At 52.2% G+C, this 13,141-nt stretch overlaps 1 protein-coding gene across 1 annotated transcript; it reads left to right on the forward strand.

Moving 5' to 3' along the window:
• The first annotated feature begins 135 nt into the window (after positions 1–135).
• LOC146236961 (ARF GTPase-activating protein GIT2-like) lies at positions 136–12,911 on the forward strand. Its single transcript, XM_084686401.1, is given in 21 exon segments — positions 136–517; positions 1,064–1,197; positions 1,308–1,420; positions 1,674–1,779; positions 2,032–2,118; positions 2,335–2,465; positions 2,743–2,837; positions 3,102–3,147; positions 3,545–3,596; positions 3,749–3,821; positions 4,020–4,117; positions 4,960–5,071; positions 5,188–5,339; positions 5,705–5,857; positions 6,682–6,888; positions 7,147–7,236; positions 8,264–8,346; positions 8,761–8,860; positions 8,863–8,975; positions 10,542–10,605; positions 11,512–12,911. Coding segments are annotated over 21 exon segments (2,271 nt in total). The 5' UTR covers positions 136–465; the 3' UTR covers positions 11,722–12,911.
• The last annotated feature ends 230 nt before the right edge of the window (positions 12,912–13,141 follow it).

Raw genomic sequence — 13,141 nt, forward strand, 5'->3', positions numbered from 1 at the left:
CCCCTTTAAAGCGACAGTAAAACCCAATCTATACGTGTTTAGTTTATTATAAGCACTCAAGCGCGCGCGCAGTCGCACTATGGCGACCATTGACAAACAGTGTCGATAGACCCGAATAGGATAACTGACTTTAACTCGTGATAAATGTACCTGAAAAACAATAAATGTAGACAAAATCATCTATTTATATTTTGTATTCAAGGTCAGCGTGTTCCTTAGAATCGGAGTTTGCGTTTTCTTCCACCACCAGTTGCCTCTCGCTTTCCGTAGTTGATGTCCAACAAAAAAAGATCGGGAGGGGAAAGAAGCCATCCTCCGTTAATAATGAGATAGTTTTCGTCAAGTAACTATCATTTCACCCCGACCAAATACCCAAAGTCGTCGTTGTGCAATTGTATTAATACTGCATTTCATGAGTGCCGGGCAGAATTGTAGTTTTTAACGGTTTTTCGTCAACATTGAGGGATGTCTAAACGACTGCGGAACAGAGAAGTATGCGCTGATTGCAGTGCTCCGGGTATGTTACTAGCGCTAGCTAGTTTAGTTAGCTAGCAGGACTGCCTTCTGCAACATGACGATCTCAAAATGATTCATGCTTAATAATTCGTCTGATATCATTGAGCGATAATCTGGGCATTTGTACGAAATGAACCTTTAAATTACATTGGCTGCTAACTGTACAGTTGGAGACAGTTTTAGCTTTCTTGGCAAACAAGCATGTACAATCTTCTCTTGCGCCTGTGAGAAGCTGTTGTTGTTAGCTCGCGGGTAACTTTGCCGTTGGCGTTGCAGTGCCGGTGGTTACACAAGGCAGCCCGAGCCATCATTGGCATCACTGTCTGATCACTGGCTACGCCAGATTTGTTTTGGCGGTAGGTGCACATGTTTTGTACGCCGGCGTTCGCCTGGCAAAGAATGCGTCGTTAACTACAGTTTAAGAAGATGAGTTTCCAGGGCCAAGATGAGCTATCGTAAATGATGTACATCAGCAAATAGCCCAGATGAATTGGACGTGTCCTTATTACATCCAGAACATGATGACTAACTAATTGTTGTGTTGCAGAGCCGCGCTGGGCCTCAGCGAATCGTGGCGTCCTGATCTGTGACGAGTGTTGCAGCGTTCACCGGGGTCTTGGTCGACACGTCTCTCAAGTGCGGCACGTCACACACACCCCATGGCCGCCCTCCCAATTACAGGTGTGTGACACAGCCGTAAAGATCCTCTCTAATCACTGGTCCATCTCTTCCCATGTCATTTTGCACCCCTTTCCTTGCGTAATAGGAACGATTAATTGTTTCTCTCCCAGATGGTTCAGACTCTGTATGGCAACGGAGCTAACTCAATATGGGAGCACAGCCTTCTGGACCCGTCCACGGCCCTGAGTGGCAGGCGCAAGGCTAACCCCCAGGACAGGGTGCAGTGAGTACTTCATAATAACAGCCACAGCACACAGACGCTTTTTATCAACGTACAGCAGGGAGATTTTTCCGAACCTGCAACCTTACGATCTGCAAAAGTCAAAAGCTCTAACCACTGAGCTGCACCCTTTCACCTCTACTTTTTACTTCCACATCACTGCATGGAACACAAAGAATGTCCAAATCACGTTTGAAAAATCCCGCGTGTTTTTGAGATCTTGAGAGGCTTAAAGTGTGAGCTTCTCGTTTGCCAGCCCCAACAAAACGGAGTTCATCAAGGCCAAGTACCAGATGCTGGCGTTCGTCCACCGGATGCCCTGCCGAGAAGATGATAACGTCACCACCAAGGACCTCAGCAAGGTGAGAGGTCAAGGCCAGGCCTGGAACGATCTCCCTCATCCAAAGGGTTTCCTTAGTAGATTGTGGAGCAATAATTTAACGTCGGCCTATTCGTTCATCTGCTGTCAAGTGCCCTAACCACAAAGCTATACCCTCCTCCCCAGAGTAGAACTTTCACCGTAGAACTAAGATACGCTTTTTAGAGTGGATAATAGCGACTGCTAAAGGAATGAAGTTGTCAAACGTTTTGACCCCGCTCTGCTCCCCAACCAGCAACTGCACTCCAGCGTTCGAACGGGCAACCTGGAGACCTGCCTCAGGCTACTGTCCCTGGGGGCCCAGGCCAACTTCTTCCATCCAGTAAGTTATCCTCGACAGGACACCAAAGCACTTTCCAATGTTCTCCAAGGGGTGGGGGGGGGGGTGTTGGGGTAGGAGGGGGGGTGGAGCAGTGCTTGGGGTGGCTGCTACAAACATACGTCAAGTTATGTGCCGTTTCTACTATCCAACCCCCTCGAGAAGGCTACTGACACAAAGCTCACAAGGTGCGTTGCATTTGAACCCCCTCACCTCCAGGAGAAGGGAAACACCCCCCTGCACATAGCCGCCAAGGCTGGCCAGCTGTGCCAGGCGGAGCTGCTGGCCGTGTACGGGGCCGACCCCGGAGCCTTGGACACCGGGGGGAAGACCCCCATCGACTACGCCAGGTACCCCACGTCCTGGACTCTCTCACGGGCCCCCCCGAATCTCTCACTAGGCTCTGAGGCTTGACTGTGATACTTCCACCTTCCTTTTATAGAATGAGTAAAACTGCTCAACAGCCAGTACTCACAGCGTATACCTAGATATAGATACAGAGAAAATGTTGATGAGGCTGGTGTTCATGACCTGCTTCTCCTCTGCCCCTCCACCTCTCTCCTGCTCCACCCCTTCCCTCTGCCCCCTGTCCCCCTGCCCCTCCACCCCTGCCCCCCTGCCCCTCAGACAAGCAGGGCACAAGGATCTGGCTGACCGCCTGGTGGAGATCCAGTACGAACTCACTGACCGGCTCACATTCTACCTCTGTGGAAGGAGGCCAGGTGAGGACCAGAACATCCCTGGGTGACAGGAACACAAACTGGACCAGACCATCCCTGGGTGACAGGAACACAAACTGGACCAGACCATCCCTGGGTGACAGGGACACAAACTGGACCAGACCATCCCTGGGTGACAGGAACACAAACTGGACCAGACCATCCCTGGGTGACAGGGACACAATCTGAACCAGGCCTGGTCTGGGTGACAGGAAAACAAACCAAGACTGGACATGTTTCTCTAACCTGTCTCTCTGTTTCCACCAGACCACCGGAACGAACAACACTTCATTATCCCACAAATGGCCGACAGGTAAGATAAGATATTGCTAGTCATACACGTGCCTGTGCTCCAGAATGGGTGGGTGTAACTCACTGGGAGCCTATGTGACGTTAAATCAAGAGGCCGCTGGTTCCACTCCCCCTCGGTGTGTTGTTTTGGATCAAAGCTGCTAAATGAACACTTCTTATTACTGGTATTGTTATGTGCAAGTAGGAGCTGTACCTACCTGAGTTTTAGGCCACTTATTAATGCACTGTATGGAAATACAGATTATCAAGCTTTATAATAACACGATTGTCATTGAAATTGTCTCCCATTGCTGCGTCATTTCGATGGTTAAGAAATGAGTAAGTATCTAAGCCTGTCATTTACAATTTCATATTGTTTACCCAGAGTTTTAAGTACATATCTGTTTTTCTGTCTGCAGCAGTTTGGATCTGTCTGAGTTTGCAAAAGCAGCAAAGAAAAAGCTCCAGTCTGTGAGTCAGCATGTATTTATGCAGTTTTTCTGGAAGGCATGTCTTTGTGGATTCAGGAACTTCAGAATGTCATGTCAGTAAGTAGGTCTGAGTTCCTTGTAGGGAGGAGGAGCTTGTGAAGTCCTCACTGTGTTCCTCCGTCATCCTTTCAGCTCACCAACCACCAGTTTGAGGAGCTCGCCATGGACGTCTACGATGAGGTGGACAGGAGAGAAACCGACGCAGGTGAGGTGACTCACCCTCATTCACACCACGAGCTCAGACCTGATCGAGACAGTTCCCCGACTCTGACCGCGCATACACAGTCAGAACTGTGCACTTGGGATCCTTGATCTTCTGCTGTACTCTCTGTACCCACTGTCTGTATGTCGTACTTGATAGAAGCGTCTGCTAAATGAAGGAAATGTAAATCTCCCCTGGCAGTGTGGCTGGCGACCCAGAATCACAGCAGTCTGGTGACAGATGCCACTGTTGTCCCCTTCCTGCCCGTCAACCCCGAATACTCCTCCACCAGGAACCAGGCAAGTCCTCACGCACTGCACCACTGCACCCAGTCCACCACTGCACCCAGTCCACCACTGCACCCAGTCCACCACTGCACCCAGTCCACCACTGCACCCAGTCCACCACTGCACCCAGTCCACCACTGCACCCAGTCCACCACTGCACCCAGTCCACCACTGCACCCAGTCCTCACGCACTGCACCACTGCACCCAGTCCACCACTGCACCCAGTCCTCACACACTGCACCCAGTCCACCACTGCACCCAGTCCTCACACACTGCACCCAGTCCTCACACACTGCACCCAGTCCACCACTGCACCCAGTCCACCACTGCACCCAGTCCTCACGCACTGCACCCAGTCCTCACACACTGCACCCAGTCCTCACACACTGCACCCAGTCCACCACTGCACCCAGTCCTCACACACTGCACCCAGTCCACCACTGCACCCAGTCCACCACTGCACCCAGTCCACCACTGCACCCAGTCCTCACACACTGCACCCAGTCCTCACACACTGCACCCAGTCCTCACACACTGCACCCAGTCCTCACACACTGCACCCAGTCCTCACACACTGCACCCGGTCCCACCACACCTCAGATTCTCCCTCACCCAAAGCCCCAATACCCCAGACACACCCTTACACCCCCAGGGTCTCTAGTCATGTCAGGATAACATGCCTCTTAGCCGCCTGTTCAGTCCAAAGAAGTTAAGATTTTGGTTCTGATGAGATCGTCTTGGATTGGCTTTCTTTTTTACTTCCTGTGTTACTTCCTGTCTTACTTCCTGTCTATCTCTGTCTATTTTTCCTTTTTTCTTTTCTTCCTGGCTCTTTGATCTCTCCGTCTTCCAGGGCCGCCAGAAACTGGCGAGGTTCAACGCGCACGAGTTCGCCACCCTCGTCATCGACATTCTAACCGACGCCAAACGCCGGCAGCGGGGGAACTCCTGCGAAAGCCCCAAAGGTGCCTCGCCCCTCACTAGCTCCTTCCTGTTCTGCGTTGGCCAACTCTGGCTCGGTCACATGGGGGCAACGAAAAACAGGAAGTGCGTCTGCTGACATGCTGCGTTGTGTCTGCAGATGACGTGGAGCTAATCCTGAAGGGGACGAGCAGTCGCCATGGCAGCGAGAGCCAGGACAACGACCAGCCGGATTACGACAGCGTGGCGTCGGACGAGGACGGGGACCGCGAGCCGGTCTCGGAGAACAATGGGAACATGGGGCGCACCAAGGTAACGAGACACCGCGCCGGCATCCAGCATCAGCACCTCTATAAATACAGCATCACTACATGTCTCCCTGTCAATGTCACGTAACCTGAAGCCTGGTATCCCTGTTGACCCCCTTCCCCCGCGCACACACACACACACACACATATACTCACACACACACACATATACTCACACGCACACACACACACATATACTCACACACACACATATACTCACACGCACACACACACACACACACACACACATATACTCACACACACACACATATACTCATGCACACACACACACACACACATATACTCACACACACACACATATACTCATGCACACACACGCACATACACACCTACACCCTCCACCTGCAGAGCTCGGAGTCATCTGACCTCTCAGACGGACCAATCACAGTGCAGGAGTTCCTGGAGGTGAAGACGGCTCTGACGGCCTCTGAGGCTAAGATCCAGCAGCTCCTCAAGGTCAACTGTCACCTCAGCGAGGAGCTGCGACTGATGCAGGGCAAGGTACACTCCTGACGCCCTGCACTTCTATACTACTATACTACTACACTGGCCTCAAGCCCTACACTCAATCGCTTACACACTCCCATACTCTTGTACTTCTACAAGGTACACCAGCCTCAACTCCTACACTTGACAAGTTACACTGGCCTACACTCCAAAAAGTCTACTCAAGACATGTTTCTCCCGGACGCAGCTGTATTGTGCGGGGTTTTCTCCACAGAACAATGGTTGCACAACACAGCTATAATTAGAAAGGGAAGTGAGACCAGCAGGCAGTGTGCTGCTGCTGCTGTGGCCCTGAAAGGAGGACTTCCTTCCCAGAGAGTCCTCTGTGTTCCTCCATCATGTATAGCCGCTGTTGTGCTGCTCATCCCCTTCCTTCTCCGACCGTCCTTCTCATCTCCCTCTCTCCCTCATCCCACCCCCTCTCTCTCTCTCCCTCATCCCACCCACCCTCTCTCTCTCCCTCATCCCACCCCCTCTCTCTCTCTCCCTCATCCCACCCCCTCTCTCTCTCTCCCTCATCCCACCCCCTCTCTCTCTCTCCCTCATCCCACCCACCCTCTCTCCCTCATCCCACCCCCCCTCCCTCTCCTCCCTCCCCCCTCCCTCCTCCCTCTCTACCTCATCCTACCCACCCCCCCTCCCTCTCTCCCCCCCCTCCCTCCCCCCCCTCTGCCCCCTCCCTCCTCCCTCTCTCCCTCATCCCACCCCTTCCCTCTCCTCCCCCCTCCCTCATCCCTCTCTCCCTCATCCCACCCACCCCCCCTCCCTCTCTCCTCCCTCCACCCTCCCTCTCTCCCCCCCCCCCCTCCATCTCCCAGCTGAACTCCCTGCAGACAGAGAACACCACCCTGCGCTGGCAGGCCCCCGGGGGCCCCCCTCACCCCCACCAGCCCCCCGGCCGGCCCCCGGTGCGGGGCGGGCGCCCCATGTCCATGTACGAGACGGGCTCGGGCGTGCGGCCCTACCCCCATAGAGAGGCCCCGCGGCCCCAGGACGGCCTCACCCTGCACCCGCTGCCCACCAACGTAAGTCCTGGAGGTCGGCCTCTCGCCCTCGCCGGGGGGGGTGGTGAGGGGGTGTCGGGCCCGACAGGTTTGGTTTGTGCTGTTTATGTATCACCGCTAGTTCCCCCCGTCCCCCCCTACAAGTCATGTGTTATCCCCCCCCCCCCCTCACAGTAAAGTAAGTATCCCCCGGTCACGTTTTACAGGCCCTCCACCCACAGCAGTCCACCCCTCCATCCCAACGACACGACACGTAAACCTGGTTTGACTCCTCTCTAGATTGGGCGTGGCCCCCTTGGATCGGCCTCCTCCTCCCTGCCCACCTTCCCCTCCTCCTTGTCCTGGTCGCGGGACGAGAGAGCTCGAAGGGTTAAGTACCGGAACCTTCCTCTCTCAGGAAGGCCAGCTCCTGCAGGCTGGGGGGGGGAGGCGGGAATCTGTTCCCCTGCTCGTCTCCTCGCCTCCTGTCTCCTTGCTTCCTGTCTCCTCGCTGCCCTCCAGCATTGCTTGCCTGCCTGCACTCACTGCTGTGATCTGCTGAAGCTCACTGACCTGTCCACTACTGCCGAACAGAGAACTCTCTCTGTCTTTGTATCTCTCCCTGTATCTCTCTCTGTTTCTTGTCTCTATCTGTTCTCCCTCTCTTTCTGATTCTGTCTCTTTTTTCTGCCTTTTTACTTTACTCTCTCTCTCTCTGTTTCTCTGTCTCTGTCTCTCTCTCTCTCTCTGTCTGTCTCTCTGTCTCTGTCTCTCTCTCTTTCTCTCTCTCTCTCTCTCTCTCTCTGTCTCTCTCTCTGTCTCTGTCTTTCTCTCTCTCTCTCTCTCTCTCTCTGTCTCTCTCTCTCTCTCTGTCTCTCTGTCTCTCTGTCTCTGTCTCTCTCTCTCTGGCCCGAGGTGGACTGGACCTTCTGCACGCTCTTTCCTTGCCCAGTCTGAAAGCCCACAGGACCAGGGCCGCACACCAGCCTCCCTGCCCTAAACATGCACACAGATGAAAGGCTTCTTCACCCTAGTGTACCTCTCTCCATCAGCCATGGACCCGTTTACACAGCACGACAGAACCCTTCCACAACCAGCACTAACGCCAGGTCACTGCTGTTCTTACTGCATCGAGTCACCAAGACCCACTCAATGGAACCAACATTCCTTCCTGTTCCTTTCTTTTTTCCTTCCTCGCTTTGAAACCATCGGAGATCTCGCGATCCGATTGGCTGTACGACTCAGGACAGCATGATTCTGATTGGTCCACCGCTTTTGCGAGAACCCCCTCCCACACACACACACGGTAATGCGCGTTGGCTGCGGTTCAGGCCTGCTCGTACGCCTCGATGTGGACCCCTGAGGTGGTGTTGTGGGCGTGGCTGGATGTGTGACGGTGTCTTCTGTCTCGCTGCAGGGCTGCAGCCTGGAGGGGCAGGGCGGCGTAACGGACAATGACTACGACAACGCAGCCGACCTCTCCCAGTTCGACGAGTCTGGGTACGACTTGCCAGGGCCCCTCAGGGCTCTCGTGTGCAGCACTGTGCAAACGTTTTCAGAAAGTTTTTAATAAAAAAAAATAAGTAAGCTTAAAGCTAAAATGCTTTGAGGGATTAAGGAAATGAAAAGATATAGCTATAAATATTCAAAATACTTCTTTTTTTTGCTGACACACTTATGCAGAAGACAAAAAAAGACACATAAAGAGCAAACATGTATGTCAAAAAGTCTTGGACAGTACTGTACAACTCCAACTAACTCCAACCAAAACAAAACACCCTCTCCCTTCCCTCCTCTCCCCCCCCTCTCCCCTCCCTCGCCCCCTCCCCGCCCCTCCCCTCCCCTCTCCCCTCCCTCGCCCCCTCCCCGCCCCTCCCCTCTCCCCTCCCTCGCCCCCTCCCCTCCCTCATGCAGTGTGTCAGGCAGAGCCTGCAGCTGGCTGGCGGAGGGCTCTCCCGGTGGCCTGGGGGAGCAGCAGCAGCAGCAGCAGCAGCAGGAGGAGGAGGAGGAGGAGGGGGCGAGGCAGTCTCCACCCTGCCCTGCACCGAGGACGTCATCTGTAAGACGGAGCAGATAACCAAGAACATCCAGGAGCTGCTGCGGGCCGCCCAGGAGAACAAGCACGACAGGTGAGGCACACACACACACATTCGAATGGAAGTACACACACACATGGAGAGCGCACATACACACACTTCTGGAGTTGTCGAGCAGAATTGTGTTATCTGATCGTGTTATTCCTTCCGTACCACCTTTCCATTTACCCTCCTGAGTTCTGCATTCACTCTGTCTCCCACCTCATCCCCTCCCTCCCTCCCTCCCTCCCTCCCTCCCTCCCTCCCTCCCTCCCTCCCTCCCTCCCTCCCTCCCTCCCTCCCTCCCTCCCTCCCTCCCTCCCTCCCTCCCTCCCTCCCTCCCTCCCTCCCTCCCTCCCTCCCTCCCTCCCTCCCTCCCTCCCTCCCTCCCTCCCTCCCTCCCTCCCCCCGTGGCCTGGGGGAGGGCAGCTCCAGGTTCGGGGCCAGTCAGGGGTGCTTCCCCAGCCTGCTCCCCTGCTGCGAGGTGGGGGTCCCAGACTGTTCCCCTGGCCTGGTGCCCTGCTCTGACAGGGACAGCCTGGATCGAGGCTGCCTCCCCACCCTGCTGCCCTGCTCTGACAGGGACAGCCTGGATCGAGGCTGCCTCCCCACCCTGCTGCCCTGCCCTGGAAGCGCCCCCGGGGTCTCCTTTTCCTCCTCCTCTTCCTCCTCCACGTGTTCCCTCCAGGGTCCTCCTGGCTCCTGGTACTGCTGCCTCGGCCCCTGGCTGTCAGGCTCTGTGTCTCCTCTGGCTGTGTGCTGGCTGGCTGGGGGCGGGGAGGGATGGGGCTGGGGAGGGGATGGGGCTGGGGAGGGGAGGGGATGGGGCTGGGGATGGGGCTGGGGAGGGGAGGGGGTGGGGAGGGTGGTGGGGAGGGGGTGGGGGTGGGGAGGTGCGGAGGGGAGGGGAGGGGGTGGGGTGGGGAGGGGAGGGGCTGGGGTGGGGAGGGGGTTGTTGTGTCTTGTGCTAAATACAGCTGGCAGGAAACAAAAAGGACTGCCAACATCCCCCTATGGAACGCCAAATTTAGAAGGCGTGAAGCCTCGGTGATTTACTGATATCCTCATGATATCTGTAATGTTGAATCTACTTTTAGATTAAATCAAGTTTTATATATATATACATAAACACACATATTATTATTATGTTTATTTGGCGTCTGAACTCTTGCTTTTGACACCAAGCCTCAAGGTTTGGGACCTTAACTTTTAACTCTGTGTGGTATTTTGCTTCGCTTTTTGCGCTTGTGTGCCAAACCATGCTCTCTGTGGAAAGGTCCTGGTCCCCCTGGCTACCATTTTGTCTGCACCATCTGCCTCTATTAGATTGTGATGCAGGAACAATGCAGGATGTGTTCCTATGGCATTCTGATGGACTCGGCATGGTTTGATAATGAGTGGTCCAATGAACGAGGCCCGCTTGCGATCACATGGTTCATTTGGGGTGGAGGGAGGGGGGAGGGGGATGTCAACTGGTTTGCAAGACTACCCTCAGCATCAGTCATCCAGAGAAGTGTTTTTGTGTGTTTATTGAACCGTTGTCGTGTCTAACAACAGGGGGTGTTGTTGTGTTTTCCTCCTCTAACAACAGGGGGTGTTGTTGTGTTTTCCTCCCTTTAGCTTTGTCCCGTGCTCTGAAAGGATCCATGTGGCCGTGAGAGAGATGGCCACCCTGTTTCCCAAGGTAAGCCCCTGCCGCCCTGGGCTACTCAACACCAGGGCCTGGGTGTTTGGTAAACAAGCCTGATGACACAGGTTTAAGGCTGTTGGGATGTTCCACTGTGATCCACAGGGCAGGGCTTGCTACTAACTTTTTTTTCCTCGCTGTCCCAGTACCATCCCAAAGTGCAAAATGAACTGTCCCAAACTGAACTTGACCTGTCCCAAAATGTACATTTTGGACATTCTGACATGGGTCAAGTTTTTTGCAACACTATTTAAGTAATCCATACAGTTGTGGGACTAAAATCAATGTCTGAATTTCAATGTGAATACATACACAATAGAATACACCATTTTCTTGGTTGTTTCATGGTGGGGCTAACACAATTATTGGTGTGGCTGTAGTAAAAAAGTTTCTAAAGGTTTTAAAAATGTTTTGGGGGAAAAAAAAGTTTCTATAGGTGAAAAAAATATATATTTGCAATTTATAAAAAAAAAAAAAAGGTTTTCATCATTGATGAGGACTCTACTAAACTGTACTGTACTATATTGTGCTCTGCTTTACTATACTCCGTTTTAGGCTTCTCTGTTCTGCCCTCCCCTCTCCTTTCACTGTGTGAAAAAAAAAGTTTTGAAAGGTTGAACGATTGAATGATTTCGAAATTTGTTTTGAAAAAAGGTTTCCCACACATACACCCAGGCCCCACACACACACACACACACACACACACACCCTCCAAACATACCTGGACTGACACCTGCCTGGGAAAAGCCATAGTATGGGGCTGTGTTTTGTCAACAGTGTGTGACTTGCCTCTTCCCCCTGCCCTACGCTAAACTCTCTCTCCATCTCTCTTCCGACCTTTCTTCCACTTCTTCCCCCTGCCCCCACCCTAATCTTCTCTCCCCCCCCCCCCCCCCTCCTCAGAGACCCCAGTCTAAGATGGTGCGTGACTCTCTGGGTCTGCTCACCTCCAGCGCTAGCCGGCTGCAGGGAGAATGCCAGAAGGCCTCGCTTCATGAGCCCCGCCCCTCCGACATGCAGCTGGTCACTCAGCAAGTGATCCAGTGCGCCTATGACATCGCAAAGGCCGCTAAGCAACTGGTCACTGTGACAACCAAAGAAAACAGCAACTGATTTAGTTTGAATTGTTTGTATGTTTTTTTTTGTTTGTTTTGTTTTTTATCCAAAGACCTCCCTCTTGATATGTGTTAATGGTCTGGCTAATTTCAATGTAATCAGTATTACTGTTATTATTTGTATGGCATTTTTATTTAATGTATTATGTCTCCAGTTAAACGTTATAGGGTTCTTGTGTGAAGTTTACAGAAAGTTTTCCTTGGAGAATCGTGGGTCATGCCAAGGCCCTGTTTTTGAGTACAAGTGGTATTAGCGCATATTAGTGGAGTTTAAAGACTTGTCTACCTGGGTGAACGTATAAATAGACATGTTGCAGCCTTTTAAATGTTGGGTGTTTTTTGTGCTTTGTGGTTGTGCTGTTTGCTGCCCCCTTGTACACACCAATGACTACATCGTGACTGTCCAAAGGTTTCATTTATTGTAGATTTGCCAACGTTGGACATTGAAACCTTGTGAAAGTTATTGAACACAGCCATGTGTACTACCAGCGCAGTGACACGTCACAGTAAAATGCCCTCGTCATAATAGGCTCCATGGATGTTCCAAAGTATTGTAATTCCCTGCTAAAGCCATACGTCATACAACCAAGATCATGTCTTTATTATTATGACGATTGGTTTTCTTATTTTTGACATCCCGAAATGGATTTCTTTTTATTATCAACCCCAAATATTTTTTTTTATAGAAAGTGTACAAACGTGTATTCATAATACTTATAATCGTAAGCTATAGTCTATTTATAGATACTGTATGTCATCCCTAGCTAACGAAATGTCAACATTTATTTTCATAAAATAAGTTTAACTAAACAATAGATGCCTTCCTGTATCGCATGGTTTTCATCTCCGACGTAATAATATTTCCGCCGGCAACCAGAGCTCGTGGTCCGTCTCTGTTCTGTTGGTGTGGTGCTGAACCCTGTCTAACCGTGTACCCATGCATCATCGCCTACATGCTGCTAATGGCCAAACAAGTGCAACGAAGTGCTTGTGGAAATGATGTCATAAATGACCCCCTTTGAGATCTGTTATGACACAATGTTGGCCTGAGATGTGTGGATGATCATGTGTTCCATTTGAGTGTCACGAGCCAAACAACACTGGGATTCCTGTCGTACAATTCTTACCGTTGTGGTTGGAAAAATCTGCCTTTCATAATAATAAATAGTAGCCTAATTTATAACCTAATATCGGAATGCTTCGTGTTTCTTGATGGGGGTGTCAACTTTGGAATGAACTACGTATGTATTATTTTTCCCAAATAGCACAGTTGTCCGCACAATATTGTTATAGTTAACATTTCAACCACAGGTGTGCGATCCTGCGGTTCCCCACCGTGCGGCACACCGTCTTTATGTGCTCTACCTGTGAATGGATGGACTGGTCTGGGCGCGCCTCCCAGCCAATCCAACGCAGCA

This window comes from Hypomesus nipponensis, chromosome 22, assembly GCF_054491055.1.
Source record: "Hypomesus nipponensis isolate SF chromosome 22, ASM5449105v1, whole genome shotgun sequence".
Taxonomy (NCBI): Eukaryota; Metazoa; Chordata; class Actinopteri; order Osmeriformes; family Osmeridae; genus Hypomesus; species Hypomesus nipponensis.